The 15,132-nt window shown below is 34.4% G+C and overlaps 1 protein-coding gene across 2 annotated transcripts in view; it reads right to left on the bottom strand.

Moving 5' to 3' along the window:
- lqfR (clathrin interactor lqfR) overlaps positions 1-15,132 on the bottom strand; it is a 78,971-nt gene that overhangs the window by 20,986 nt on the left and 42,853 nt on the right. The window contains exons 11-12 of one of the 2 annotated variants that reach the window (XM_069822881.1): positions 11,632-11,747; positions 5,756-5,930 (exon numbers count right to left, since the gene is read on the bottom strand). In XM_069822881.1, coding sequence (XP_069678982.1) covers positions 5,756-5,930; positions 11,632-11,747 — 291 coding nt within the window. The remainder of the gene's footprint in view (positions 1-5,755; positions 5,931-11,631; positions 11,748-15,132) is intronic. The other variant, XM_069822882.1, reaches the window with a different exon arrangement.

Genomic DNA, 15,132 nt, shown 5'->3' with positions numbered 1-15,132 from the left:
TCGCAGGAAGCTAGCTTTAACATTGAAAAGAATTTAGTTTCCGAGTTATCCCTTTCACGAGTTGTGTTCAGTTGAAGTGTTAGTGTGCACTGTGGCTGATATAATAAATAATGAATGAAATAACAGTTTCTGACACCAATTTACTTGAATGTTTAAGACAATTACATTTTCAAGACTGACTTACGAACAAAAGTGTGATTTAAAAAACGACCGACTCCCTTGCTATCAGTGAAGGACACAACCAAGACAGACGCATACTTATGTAATAATTACTAATACTGTATTTATTGACCGTTAATATTGTGCTTTCTCTAAAATATATGACAGGGAGTAAGCTAATGTTAAATTATAGGTATACGTGTCTATTTCTTAGAGATATGTGTAAACCATGAAATCATAATTTATTACGTATCATTTGAGATCATGTCTTATCGGTGTTACTTATGAGGTTCCAACCAATCTTCGGACTGCTGACATTGACTACTATTTATTTTAAGACTATATTTTTGCAATACATTTTCTCATATGTACAGTAGCTGATTTCAGAGCCTTGTTCACTCCAGAGCACAATAAACTGGTAACTAAGACTTTCGTGGTTCGAATCCTGCCTGGGAAGGAAACTTTTTTTTTTTTCCTTATTCAAATTTATTCCCAATACTTTTCGATTGCAGGTAAAATTGATGTTCTGGGAATAATAAGTTAATTAAGTAGTAAAATATCGCTGCAATCGAAAAGTATTGGGAATAAATTTGAATAAGGAACAAAAAAAAAAAGTTCCCTTCCCAGGCAAGATTCGAACCACGGAAGTCTTAGTTACCAGTCTATCGTGCTCTGAGTGAACAAGGTTCTGAAATCAGCTACAAGGGTCGGTCCGGTTTTTTTTTGCCACTACTGTACATGGAAGACAATTTGAGTTAGCTTCCCCTGCTCAAAATTTCATGCTACGCCACTGATAAAAGCTATAATGAAATGTTACTTAAAAAAGTGTATTATTCATATCTATACATCAGCAGTTTATATAAATAACAAGCTAAGTTAAGTTACTGATTGATGAGGATTAAGAAGAAAATACTTGGTCAGTACCGGTAATCATATATGGAAAATAATTAAGCTGAAATACAGAACTTCAAGTAGTGTTAGGGTGAACATATTCGTTGCTGCCAAGACAATATTTCGTATCTGCAAAATCACAATTCTTAAGGGAGGCCTACAGAGAAATACTGTATTTTTGGACAAAAAATTTATTATTTTTTTCTGTAAATAGTTCCTAATATCTTACTCTACACATTTGCAAATTAAACCAAACCCTTTAACTCTATTAAACATAGAATATAATCTAAATTTAACAGAAGAAATACTGAAATCAGAAGTAAACACTGAAATACTAAAACAATTGTCTTTAGAGACAATTAATATTAGGTACCCTCCACAAAACTGGCTTCATTTATACACCGACGGATCCTTGATCTCCAGAGAACAAGGTGCCGGTGCAGGTGTTACGTGCTGTCTCTTCTCACTTTATAGATCTCTTGGGTATGGAACAACAAGTTTTGATGGAGAAATCATTGCAATAAGGGAAAGTCTCAGGAATCTTCTATGCCACATCAATAAATTTAAGAATGCAGTTATATTGTCAAGACTCCAAAGCAGCTATTCTATCAATAGTCTCTAAACACACACCTTCATCTCAAACAGCAGAAATAACTAAAATGCTCTCTCGATTAATATCATTCAATAAAAGAATTGTATTCCAATGGATACCATCCCATTGTGGAATCCTGGGAAACGAGAATGCGGATGCTTTAGCAAAGAAGGGCAGCACTGCTACTTACAGACCTGTTACTAAATCTACTTATTACTCTGTGAAAAGATTTATTAAATCTACATACTTAGACTTCAATAAACAAAATTTTATAGCACAATCTCAAGGGAAAAAATGGAACTCTCTGCATCAAAATCCACAGTTAATTCCCGATGTACCACGAAAATCGTCTATAGCTGCATTTAGATTGGCAACAGGCCATGATTGTTTGGCCAAACACCTGCATAGAATTAGAATATATCAGTCCCTTAACTGCCCATTGTGCAACTCAAACCAAGAAATGGATTCGGAACACCTCAAAATCTGTGCTTCAGTGGCTGGTCATGATAATATCTTTGAAAAATATTGGAGTGCAAGAGGTCAAATGACTTTATTGTCAAATGCCTGGCATTAGAAACCAACCAATCAACATTTGCAAAATTCAAAGGCATAAGACAATTGGATACCCTCCTAATGACGTCATAATTAAAGATCTGTGCTCCTGAAGTGTCAACTTAAAAGCCATTTTTCTCTGCTATAATATTTTGTGTATTTCTCTTCATCCAAATCATTACAGCTTCTACAATACTGTAGCTATAAAACTGAATTTTTTTCTTTATATTCACTATACCATGCTCAACAATTCTGTGCATGTATTATTTTCTAACACTCCAACTTTTAAGAGAAAAAATATATGTGACATAAACAAAATAAATTTTAAAAAGTAGGTTTATTTCACAAATTATTTAAAATGAATTAAATGCATAGTTCTTTTCCTAGTGGTGCTGTATAAAAATATTCAGACTGATTGATATTTGTATGAGTAGAATTTTGAAAATTCCCCCCCCCCCAATTAATTAATTTGGTAAACTCTATTAGGTTGCTTAGATAGATGTGTACAAAAAAATGAAAGCTATATCTTAAAAAAATGTAGAAAATTCAATTTTCTCTATATAGTTTTTCCTTAAGGAAGTAGGTACTAATAGCTTTCTAAAATCAGTGAAAATACGTTTGAACTATTAGGCTGGGATTACAATCAATGTTCTTTTGCATTACGTTACATTGCTTTTGTCTGTACACTGAACTTCTACCAAATGTTCAGAGGTTGTGTATTATGATAGATGTTCGTGACAACTACAACACTCTGCCGACCATAATGAATACTAAAATGCACATGCTGGACGTCAGATGTTTATGATAAACATTTAATTTTATGGTAACTTTGTTTGAGATAGTATAATTAAAATATTGGTATTAGAAAAATATGGTAGGACAGAATAATATATAGAATGACGACAATAATAAAATCATAGATTACTAAATAGCAAGACTTAGCACGAATTACGGATATATTATTTATGTAGTAAAACCCCCTTGATTTCGGATTAAAATATAATATTTAAAATAATGTAAATAAATTAGCAATTTAAAATAATGTAAATAAATTATCAGAGAGAGAAAAAAAAGAATCAGTTGATCCCAGGTTCAAACATGCGTTCAATTACACCTTGCCCTTTTACTTTAACATTATGCTACAGAGGTCTATACAGTAAACTGGTTGACATTACGCATTCTTTCATGTTAGCTGCCTGCTACGTTTAATTTTGAATTCTTAAATATTAAACAAAAATGTGTTTCATGCCATATAGTGGAAATATATTCATGTGACCAACATATTCAATCAAAGGATCGCCCCTCATATTATGGCATTTTAAATTAATATCATTTTATTTAATATTTCAGTAGCAATATGGCCACATTTACAATGAAAGAAGAGGTAAAAACAAATGACGAGCTTCTGATTCGTAATTAGATGATGTTGAACTTACTTTTCTTTGTATTTGTGGAAACTAGGCTTTGACAATGTTGAATCAGCGCCATCTTGCATTCTTTCATTCTAATGTTGACCATAATCAAATACATGGAGCTTGATTTGTCAAACTTCAACAGACTTCACTGTAATGAAACGTAACACAAACGAATGTTGATCGTAATCCCGGCCTTTGAAAGTTACATTAAAATTTTATTTGAATGTTGGTTGGTTGCTAGTGGCTATCTGGGATATCGATATTGATCATTTTTCCCTAGCTTGGCAATATAATAAAGCTATTAAATTATCATTCTTATGTTATCAGTTATCTTCAAGTTGCCCTCCAATAAAAGTTCTTTATATAAAATTGCATTTTGATTTGCTATATAGTGGGCAGCAATTGTGTTTACTTATTTTCATTTATTTGGATGTTTAAAACTTAAATTAACAGACTTTAGAAAGTATTATTACTTCCTGAAAAGTTGTGATTTTGCATATTGGAGATATTCTTGTGGCAGCGACAATATACTCTTTTGAATGGGACTGTCCTGTTGCATAATGTTGATCTTGGTATCCCATCAGTTTGGCCTAAAATATTTAGTTATATAAATTCCTTATTTGATTCTCTGAAATTAGTGGAGAATAGTAATATGTGTTACAAGAGCGGTATGTTGAAGTTTTCATGTTCAAGGAAAAGTTTGAAAAAGCGAAACGTAGTTGAGCTTTTTTAATTTCCGAGAATTGAAAGAAAACATACCGCTCGTGTATCATACATTATTTTGTGCGAAGATCGTTTATTACATACCTGAAAGAGGAATTTCTAATTAGTTGCAATGAAATCTCAATCTTGGTTTCTGTTCAACGACGGCAAATTTGCAAAACAAAAATATCTATCTTCAACATTGTTGCTTTAAAATGTTTTCTGTGTTTACTATACTCCAGCAGGCCGTGATATATGTCTGTCTTTTTTTTCCCCCAGTCTGTGGTGAGTCTGGAATCTTGTTGATTTTTTCACGGCTTCCTTAATGTTACTTGCATCACGAATGCAGTAACTTTAGTGGAGTTGTAGAGTTTACTTAATTTTTGCAAATATTTAAAAACAATTTAATTCATACATGTAAGGTCAATTAAACAGTGTTCACCGATTAGATAATAAACATACAATATATATATAAAACACAGTTGTATGAACACTTTACAAATGATGATAATTAAGATTGGTAAAATTCAAACATTGTAAAGTGTTCATACAACTGTGTTTTATATATATATATAGTACGTTTATTATTTAAAAACAATAATTAACAGTGCAATTTAGGTGAAATTGCAGTGGTAAGTTTCCAATTTACAATTATTACTCATGGTCTAGTGGTCAGAGCTTCTGGCTATAGTTTATGAGGTCCCGGGTTCGATTCCTGGTTAGAGCACAGGAATTTTTCCTTAAAGGGGATTATTCTTGTGTTCGTCCATGGTCTGGAATTTAGGTTAAGTTTAGATTTAAGACCTCTCCTGGCACCACATTATCATAATCATCCTATCACATCATCGGGGTAATGTAACTCCGCCTTCCAGGCGCCCCAACCTCAGAAGTGGGTTACAACTAAGCCACGGCCAGGAGAGAAGACCAGAAATGTCGAAAGACAACCCGGTGGCATTGGATAAAAAAAAAATATTGAACGTCTCTAAAAATAATATGTTAAAAGCCTAAAGCAGTAAAATCAATATGTCACTTAAGCGGTAAGAAGAGGGAAATTGTTATGTGTGTTAGGTTGGGAATACTGAATGTGGAATTTTAGACTTTCCGCAGATTGGTTTTGTGCGGAAACCAAGCAAATACGCACGATTTCGCACAAAATAACATTTTGTATGAAATAAAATTCATGTTTAACATGCCCACATGCTAAAAAAAATGCCTTCCATTGTTAATACGGTACTGTTGGCATTTGATTTAGTACCTACATAGGTGCTACGTGGAAAAATAGTTGGGGCATTTGGACATCAGTAATCCAGAAAATACAGGTATTTCAAATCATGTCTCCATGTCTTCTGTCCACACTGTAATAATTACCTTTGCACTCCTATCAGAGCAAAAACTATTATATATTATGTAAGTTACAACAAACTGCCATGAAGCAGTGTATTACCTTGAAGCCGATTATTAGTCTGTGGAGGATGCAACGGAGAAGTAGGACTGCTTACAGCTAACTGGTTCATTGAAGGGGCAGATGCATTATTTTTGGACGACCCTCTGAAGCCAGATTTACTTAGATTGTCAATATCAATGTTCAGACTTCCGGAGTTGGTCCATGTACTGCCAATCTAATAACAAACATATTATAATATAACACTGCCAATATGTATACATATAATTCACTGTTATATTTCATGATATTGTATACTCCAGAGATTGAGAAATGTAAACAAATTTAATATCTGGAAACTCCATTTAAACGTAACTGCCTAATGTGAGGTTAGCTTCTGGTCCTTTAATAGTACATTATGCAACGAGCTTATAATGGTAGTAATTAAGACGCAAATATGTTTTTTTATGAAACAAGCACAAGCGAGTTTCATAATTTTCATACGAGCGTCTTAATTACCATTATAGGCAAGTTTCATACGACTTTTTATGCTCGACCATATTTCTAACTTGAAATTATTCAAAATTAGATCATGTTATGGTTATGTGCGAACTGACCTGAATTGTGAGATGTGCGCAGACGCGAAAGTATTGATTTTTTCCGAGGCCGAATGTCATTGACCTTGATAGAGAATAAGATGAACATTAGTCTGATATAACCTGGAAATTGATTTAGAATTGAAGAACGAGATGACAAATTGAATTTATTTGAATATTATTTACAATTAACGCTAATTATTATAGTAACAGAACATAACCTTCTGTGACAGTATTGGATTTCCAGCCTCCGTGACTTTTCGCTAATTGTCTTTCGATTGCATATCCGAGAATAATCGATACTTGCGGTTTTATAATGGTACAAAGGTGACTTGTCACTGGCTGAACACCTGAACTTTAATGAGGTGCATTAAAGGGCTACTACCAGGTGTATAATTACTACATTTCGGCATGGTCGAGCATAAAAAGAATAAATATTGAGGTCACCTACAATTTGAATAATGAAATGAAACATTGCACAAATATATCTCATAGACCAAAGAATTTTTAGATGGGAAAATTTGAAAATGGTAAAAATTGCATTTTTTCACCAGAACTCAGTAACACATTCCCTTAAGAACGAAAGTAATACTTCTCTTATCTTAAACATACGAAAGGCATGTTCATGAACAAGTTGCATACATAAATCATCCTTTTCATTACAGTTCAGAGCATTTGGTCTGTTCCAGCTTCAAGAGGTTTTCATTTCAACTACTCATTTAATATGGTACGGCCTCTAAATCTGTATCCTATTGGTTTATCATTCATAAGTTGTTTTTAGTAATCTGTGTTCTGACATACATTGAAAACATTTAAACCAGTCTTTCCTTACTTCATCTTTACTGTTAGATTAACAAGTGTAGTTTATTTGTAATATCTTATTTCATTTTCCATCCATAACAGTGTACCCTGTTGCTGAAAGGAGGAACTTCATCTCTGATGCTTCTACAGAGTTTCCAACCTCTTGAACCCTCAACAGCCCTTCTCTTGCTTAAGACTCACAGCATACTGCATCGGACATAGTCTCTGATGGGACAATTTCTTCTCGGACTATCTTGATACCACACAATATTGCTTCGGTCTGTCTAGGACTGTCTCAAATAGAATTTCGTTTTCCCATGAACTGCTACTCTCAATTGTGACACGATGGCAACCAACGAGGAAATTGTAGCAATGATCTATTATTTTTTATGCTCGACCATGCCGAAATGTAGTAATTATACACCTGGTAGCAGTCCTTTAATGCATGTCATTAAAGTACACCTACTCATTAAAGTACAGGTGTTCAGCCAATGACAACTCAGCTTACAGGTGTTCAGCCAATGACAAGTCAGCTTTGTACCGTCATAAAACCGCAAGTATCGATTATTCTCGGATATGCAATCGAAAGAGAATTAGCGAAAAGTCACGGAGGCTGGAAATCCAATACTGTCGCAGAAGGTTATGTTCTGTTACTATAATAATTAGCGTTAATTGTAAATAATATTCAAATAAATTCAATTTGTCATCTCGTTTTTCAATTCTAAATCAATTTCCAGGTTATACATTCTCTGCATTACATCAAGGTCAATGACATTATTGTTCCTCGGAAAAAATCAATACTTTTGCGTCTGCGCACATCTCACAATTTCGAGCTATGAACAAGGTCACTTTCGATCTTCTGTCAGATACAAATAAAATGAATATTTCTGAATAATTTCAAGTTAGAAATATCGTCGAGCATAAGAAGTCGTATGAAACTTGCCTATAAAGGTAATTAAGACGCTCGTATGAAAATTATGAAACTCGCTTGCGCTCGTTTCATAAACAAACATACTTGCGTCTTAATTACTATCATTATAGGCTCGTTGCATAATGTACTAATGTACTTGGAAAAAGGAATCACAAAAATAGAAGTTGTTCTATTAATCTGCTCAATAAAAACTTAATGTACCGCACTTGGTTTTATAAATGCATTAATGTAACTTTTTCCTACAGTTTATCTATCTAGGTCCTGCTATGCTGCTTTTTTAAATATATAATCAAAAGGTGGGGGCCTTGCATGCACACAAACAACTCTATCTGCTTCTACATCCATTTTAAATTCAATTTGAAAATACTCGTAAATACAATGTAAGAATAAAATTGTACCACCAAATATAACCCACACTGGACATAAGGTACAGCAAATCATGTGAGCGAGTGAGCAGACAGCAAACTTCATGCACGCACAGAATGAAATGTCCGATCATGTCTGCTAGCAAATGAAACTTAATGTGATGTCACCATTTTGTTCGAAACCATCCAGGATAATCCTTGGTTGACCAGAACGAATGTCCAATGCTGTATCCTGCAACCTCATAACTAGGGCTAGGATTGTGATGAAATTGCATCTTGTTTCCTAGTAAGCCACAAACATAGCTGCTTTAGTATATATATGTTATGTGATAAACTGAGTGTTTTAAGACATATTTGTTACGGCATTTTTTTTTTTTAATTTTTTGCCTGTTTCAACTCATAAGAGCATCTTTTGTTTTATTCGGTAATTTTTTTAGGCATTTTCATTTAATTTTGGCCATAAATCCCCATTAATGTAAAATAATGTTTATATCCTTCGATATTTTCTCTACATATTTTGTCCATTATTTTGTATAATATTTAAATTGTTTTTCTACACAAATATTGTCATTTTAACGTAGTATACCCCACGTAATGGATCAGTCCAACACCCCTTCAATATAGACTCGTCTATACCTGCTAGTTCCGGATAAGAGTGGCCTTGCGGTGGACTACATGGAACTACATCAGGTAAAATAATTAATTGAAGTGTGCAACTTAGAAAAAATTATGTAAAATTAAATAAACTTAAATGTTGGTACTAGTTTAATTTAATTACTAGTCTAAATATTTAGTACAAAACCTCTTTTCCTACTAAGCCAATAATTATGTAAGATCAATTTTTAGGGCATTTTAAGGGCGTTTTTGAAAGATTTTTAGGTCATAAATGCAATGTTTTTAGGACAATTTTTCATGATTTATAGGTCATAAAAATCCTAGCCCTACTCATAACAATGTGTGTAATCACCATCACATTGGACAGTCCAAAACAAAACTGTCCTGTCCGAGATAGATGTCTGATGCAGTCTAACAGGACCCACTTCCACAGTAGACAACAGGTACATAGATACATCTCGAAGGTTTCGTTACTAATAACTTCGCAACCTTTGAGTGTTGCATAATTTGGCTTTGATATATACCGGGGACAGAACATCTAGAAGCTTGGAGGCCGTTACTTTTAAGCGGTCCAACACCCCCTCCTCCCGCACTAGCAGGTACGGTACCATTCATCTGCAAAACATTTTCTGAATGGAAGTTAATGTATTGTGAGAGTGCAGCTGGATCAGTGAAAGTAAGTGATCAACGTTTTCAGATTGTAGTTCAACGAACAATTCTGCTGTGTATGTGGAAGCTTCTGTAGTGACGTCACTGAAGCCTCTAGTTGTTCTGTCCCCGGTATACCTTCACATAATTCTGTGACTTCACGGAAAAATGTGATTTGTTGTCATTTCTTGCAGTTCCCTCCCCCCCTCCCGCCCTTCCAAGAGCAAGCATTTTAAGTTTGAATGACTGTATAGGAATCATGTTTTATAACGGGTTAGAGAGAAAAATAATATAGATATGCATGACAATGTAATCTTTTGGCACAATAAAGATACCATCAGAATGGACATCATATTGCAAAATCTCAATTTAGCCAAAGATTGACATCTCACAGAATAACCTCGCATCTGAAACAGTATCATCAAAATGAGTGATCCCAAAGGTGTATCTTCTCCGTGTAAGACAGTATGTAACATCGTGACAAGTCAATTTGGTAATGTTTATTTGCAAAGTATCTGAAATATAAATGTATATTTATTTATTGTAATTAAAAATTATATTCAAGTCCACACTAAAACACTCAATAAAAAAAATGACCTCTATGGAAAAGTACATTGTCATCAACACGGTATTTCAATTGCAATGAACTAGTGGCCATAATTCCCTTCCTATGTTTCACACAATGAGAACCTTAATGAGTTTCATTCTACAAGCAGAGGAAATGCTCATGTAGTTAAATTAATGCATTTACAACATTCTGTACAATAGATAGATAGATAGCTACTTTATTGCTTGGACATAAATAAATTATGCATTAGCAACGTCAATATAAATAAAATCATACAAAATTATTTGCAAAGTTAAAATATTCGTTAATGCTATACAAACTGTGTTCATATAATTTTCTTTTAATTAACGATTTGAATGAATCTTAATTTAAATTTTTAGTTGAGTTAGGTAAGCTATTATAAAATTTCAGAGACATATAATAAAAACTGTTCTGTGTAGTCTTGTATCTACATAAATCAAGTTTTATATCGTTACAACTTCTCGTATGGTGTTCGTGAAAATGCAAGTTCAAAGGGAAATTATCTATATTCACTTTGGTATATAACACTGCAATACATATAGCGATGGAAGAGTGAGAATTTTACAGGGTTGAAATAACGGTTTACAATGTTCTTTTGGTCCAACACCACAAATAATTCTCACTGCTTTCTTCTGTAATTTAAAAATATTAAAAGATGAACTATGGTTCCCCCATCATAAAACGCCATATTGAAGATGACTATGAATACCGTATATGAAAAATATACTGTTCATAGCACTTTTGTTTCCACAGTTTTAGACAAACATCGTAACATAAATATTCCTTTAGATATCTTACCCGAAGTCATATTAATATGGCTATCCCAGCCCAAACCGCCTTCAATATAAATACCCAAAAATTTGATGTTATTATGAAAAGCATCACTTTTTCTATCTAAGCTAAATTTAAAATCTGTCACTTTACTTTCATTAATACATAAATAATTAGAAGAACACCACGACTTAATTAAGATATCATTCTCATCTAACAAATCTTGAGAGTCAGAATAACAATCAGCAGCTAGCTGAATAGCCAAATCATTAGCAAATAGATAAGGGTTTACAGAGTTACTATTAACAACACTAGGTAAATCATTAATACAAATAATAAACAATATAGGGCCTAAAACAGATCCCTGAGGTACACCATATACTAAAGACTTGAACTGTGATACTGAACCATTATAAGCTACACACTGTAATCTATTATTTAAGTAATAATTTATAAGATTCTTTGCCTCTGAACTAAAACCATAAAACATGAAAGTCATAGTATGTGTATTAACTTATCACTGAACATTCCTCATACTTTGGTCGTCTGTACTGGATCTAGTTATGAAAAATTCGATTTTAATGTACAAAATTTGAAGTAAATGCTACAGAAAAATACTGTACCTGCTGTTTTTGTTGCTGACTGGAAGACATTATTATGGGTTGCTGAGGTTGTCCTGGTACTGGTTGAAGAGGTGGTGTTCCTCCTATACTAGTAGTGGAGTTCAGCAATCCTCCTGCTTGCACACATTTTAGAATTCATAACAGAACATGAGTGATTCATTTGCCTAGGTAAACTCTTAAGATTCCTAGTAACTGACTGAGGTGGATAGGAAGAAGAAACAAATGCAAATATGTAAAAAGAAAGAAAAAAAATAAGCCGAACCTCTATGCAATGAAAATCAATATAACAATAAATCCTGTTGCAATGAGAAATTTGATTGGTCCCATGGTTTATCCTATTTTTTTCAATATGTTTTATCCATCACTGCATAACAATGGTCAAATTTTGGAGAAACCCCAATGTAATGATAAAAAAAATTACAATACGTATTTTTTAATATTCTTGGTTTTCATGCTGAATATTACACTTTTCACTTGGTATTGCACTCTTAAAAATGTTTTCCATTACACTAGTCGCCTGGAATCTGAAAGCATAGTAGCCGTTAGGTGTCGTCTGTAAAACAGAGAGTGCGCATGTGCGAGCAGCTATTATAGTACTGTTTCTCGTCACTCATGCCTGCAGATCCCAGGTGGGAAGTGTGCTCTGCTTACCCTCTTTCATACTTTTATTGACTGATCTTGACATTCTGTTACAATAGAATTCTATCTGCTTCAAGAGTGTGTGACCCTCAACACAATTTGACTTTATGTTTCTGCCACTATCTTCCTGACTGCCTTAAAACTGAACAATATTCTATGTAATAAATCCAAACTATAATCTTGTTCTTCAGCATCACTTTTACTACACTTAGCAAAGTAAATACTAGCTTTTACCACATACCTATCAGTATTATTTTCACAACCACGAGGGTGATTCAAAAAGGTAACGAGCTCTCAAGGGTGGCATATTCCCCCGGTTGTATAATTTTCAGCCAGGGCTGCAGCAGCAGACCACAAACTTTATCACGCAGCCATCAGATCGCAATATCAGTTGTAACATAGTTGTGCGCATAGAAACACAGCCAAACCTGAAAGTGTGTAGTGTGATCTGGTCAACTTGAGGTGAATGGTGCAAAATGGTGCTTCTGGTGGGAGGTACTGGACCATCCTCCCTACAGCCACGACCTGCCAACCAGTAATTTCCATCTCTTTGGACCATTGAAGAAGATTTTTCAATTTATTGGGTTATTTTACGATGCTGTATCAACATCTAGGTTATTTAGGGTCTGAATGAAATGAAGGTGATAATGCCAGTGAAATGAGTCCGGGGTCCAGCACCGAAAGTTACCCAGCATTTGCTCGTATTGGGTTGAGGGAAAACCCCGGAAAAAAACCTCAACCAGGTAGCTTGCCCTAACCAGGATTCGAACCTGGGCCACCTGGTTTCGCGGCCAGACGCGCTGACCATTACTCCACAGGTGTGGACTATTGAAGAAGAACCTGAGCCATTCTGCAAGCCATCATAATGTGGCTTCAGGGACATGACGCAGATTTCTTCTTCCGGCATTAATGCTTTGGTCTAATGTTGGAACAAGTGTTCAGACAAGCATGGTGCCTATGTTGAAAAGTAATGTGTACCAGTGCCCTGCTACTGTATATCAGGATAAAGTTTGTAAATGAGAGCTCTTGTTATCTTAGTTTTTGAAGCACCCTCATATGTTACCCTATAGTGAATACTGCTAATGTATGAAGTACAGGAGTGCCATTCTAAGAAACTGTACAAGAAGACAATCATTAATACTGCATTTACTCAAATACCACATATCTTCCAATAAGCCATGAACCCCAGTACCCTAACTCTTGTGAAATAAAAAATGTTTTTCAGAGATAAATTAAAAAAAAACATAATTACAAACACAGCCATTAATAGTAACATTCACAGCATTAACAATTATTTTCCATGTCTGTTCCATTTCCAGTTTTGGAGACAGAGCAGAACAGAGATAGAATGGTACATCAGATGTGTTGGATGGACAGTAGTATGAAAACAAAAAGTGTCTGTTCAGGTAAGTCACACACCCACTTTTTGATAGGATTTTTTCGGGGGGGGGGGGAAGTGTGCAGAATATTCGAGTAGATACAACTTACAAATAGTTTTTAAAGAATCCAGAGATACATTACCGATGTTCTGGTCATGAGACATAATCATATACTTTGTTTTTTTGAGATTTACTTTCAAACCTCTCTTCTTATGGCTTCAAGTAAAATTTCCGCGTTTTCCTTAATAGTTTGTGGATTTTCTCCAACATATTCACGTCATCTGTATAGACAAGCAGCTGATGTAACCCATTCAATTCCAAATCCTCTCCATTTTCCTGGATTTTCCTAATGGCTTATTCTAGAGCAACGTTAAAAAGTAAAGGTGATAGTGTATCTCCTTGTTTTAGCTTGGAGTGAATTGGAGAAGCGTCAGACAGAAACTGACCTATACGGACTTTGCTGTATGTTTCAATGAGATACATTTTAATTAATGGAACTAGCTTCTTGGGAATATCAGATTCAATAAGAATATTATATAAAACTTCTCTCTTAACCGAGTCATATGCCTTTTTGAAATCTATGAATAATGAACTGTGCCCTTATACACTGTTCGCCAGGGAAACAGGCGATTTTAACGTACGCACTACAGAAATATTGTAGGTGATAGAAGGTGCTGTTATCTGTTGTTACATTGCTGAAACTGCCATTTATGCTTAAGATAGATTGAATAATCAATACTTTTTGAATGCAACCCAAATGTTATATTTAACTACTATCCTATGATGCTCATTCTAAGGATCCCTGATTTCATTCATGGTATAAGCCGGCTAGTAGAATTAATAAAAATGTTGTTCTGATAATTGCTCATATTATAATTCTTGATGTGTATATAATAATTGTTATTAGCATTAATGATCAGTTGCCATGGAACAATGGAATGGCGCACAGCATGCATATGCTGTCAAAGTGTTTTCAAAAACAGTGACAGTTACGAGGTTGCTGATAGTTCTTTCACTCGGTGACCTTCCCTTCATAGCAGATCCTGTGGCCTCGAAATTTGTAATCCATAATTTGATTGGAAGTGCACTAGGCACAGGATCAAGACGTCCGATATTGAAATGTGTACGAAAATCTCGTCTAGCAATCGCGTAACTGTCATTGTTTTTAACGCTTTGATTGCATATGCACATTGTGCACCGTTCCATTGTTCCATGGCGACTGATCATGTAACGCTGTGTAAATGACATACTTTGGGCAATATAATAACAGATAACAGAACTTCCTATCACCTACAATATTTCTGTAGCACATACTTTAAAATCGCCAGTTTCTCGGCGAACCATGCACTTCCATTTCTTCTCCAATATCTGTCGAATACAAAAAATTTGATTAATAGTCGATTACGTCTAAAACCACATTCATGATCCCCCGGCTGCAAAAGGGTATCTGTCGGATACAGGGGAAGAGCCATTAATCCTTCCC

The sequence above is a fragment of the Periplaneta americana genome, chromosome 4 (assembly GCF_040183065.1).
Source record: "Periplaneta americana isolate PAMFEO1 chromosome 4, P.americana_PAMFEO1_priV1, whole genome shotgun sequence".
Lineage (NCBI taxonomy): Eukaryota > Metazoa > Arthropoda > Insecta > Blattodea > Blattidae > Periplaneta > Periplaneta americana.
This window is presented reverse-complemented; position numbering and strand designations above follow the sequence as displayed.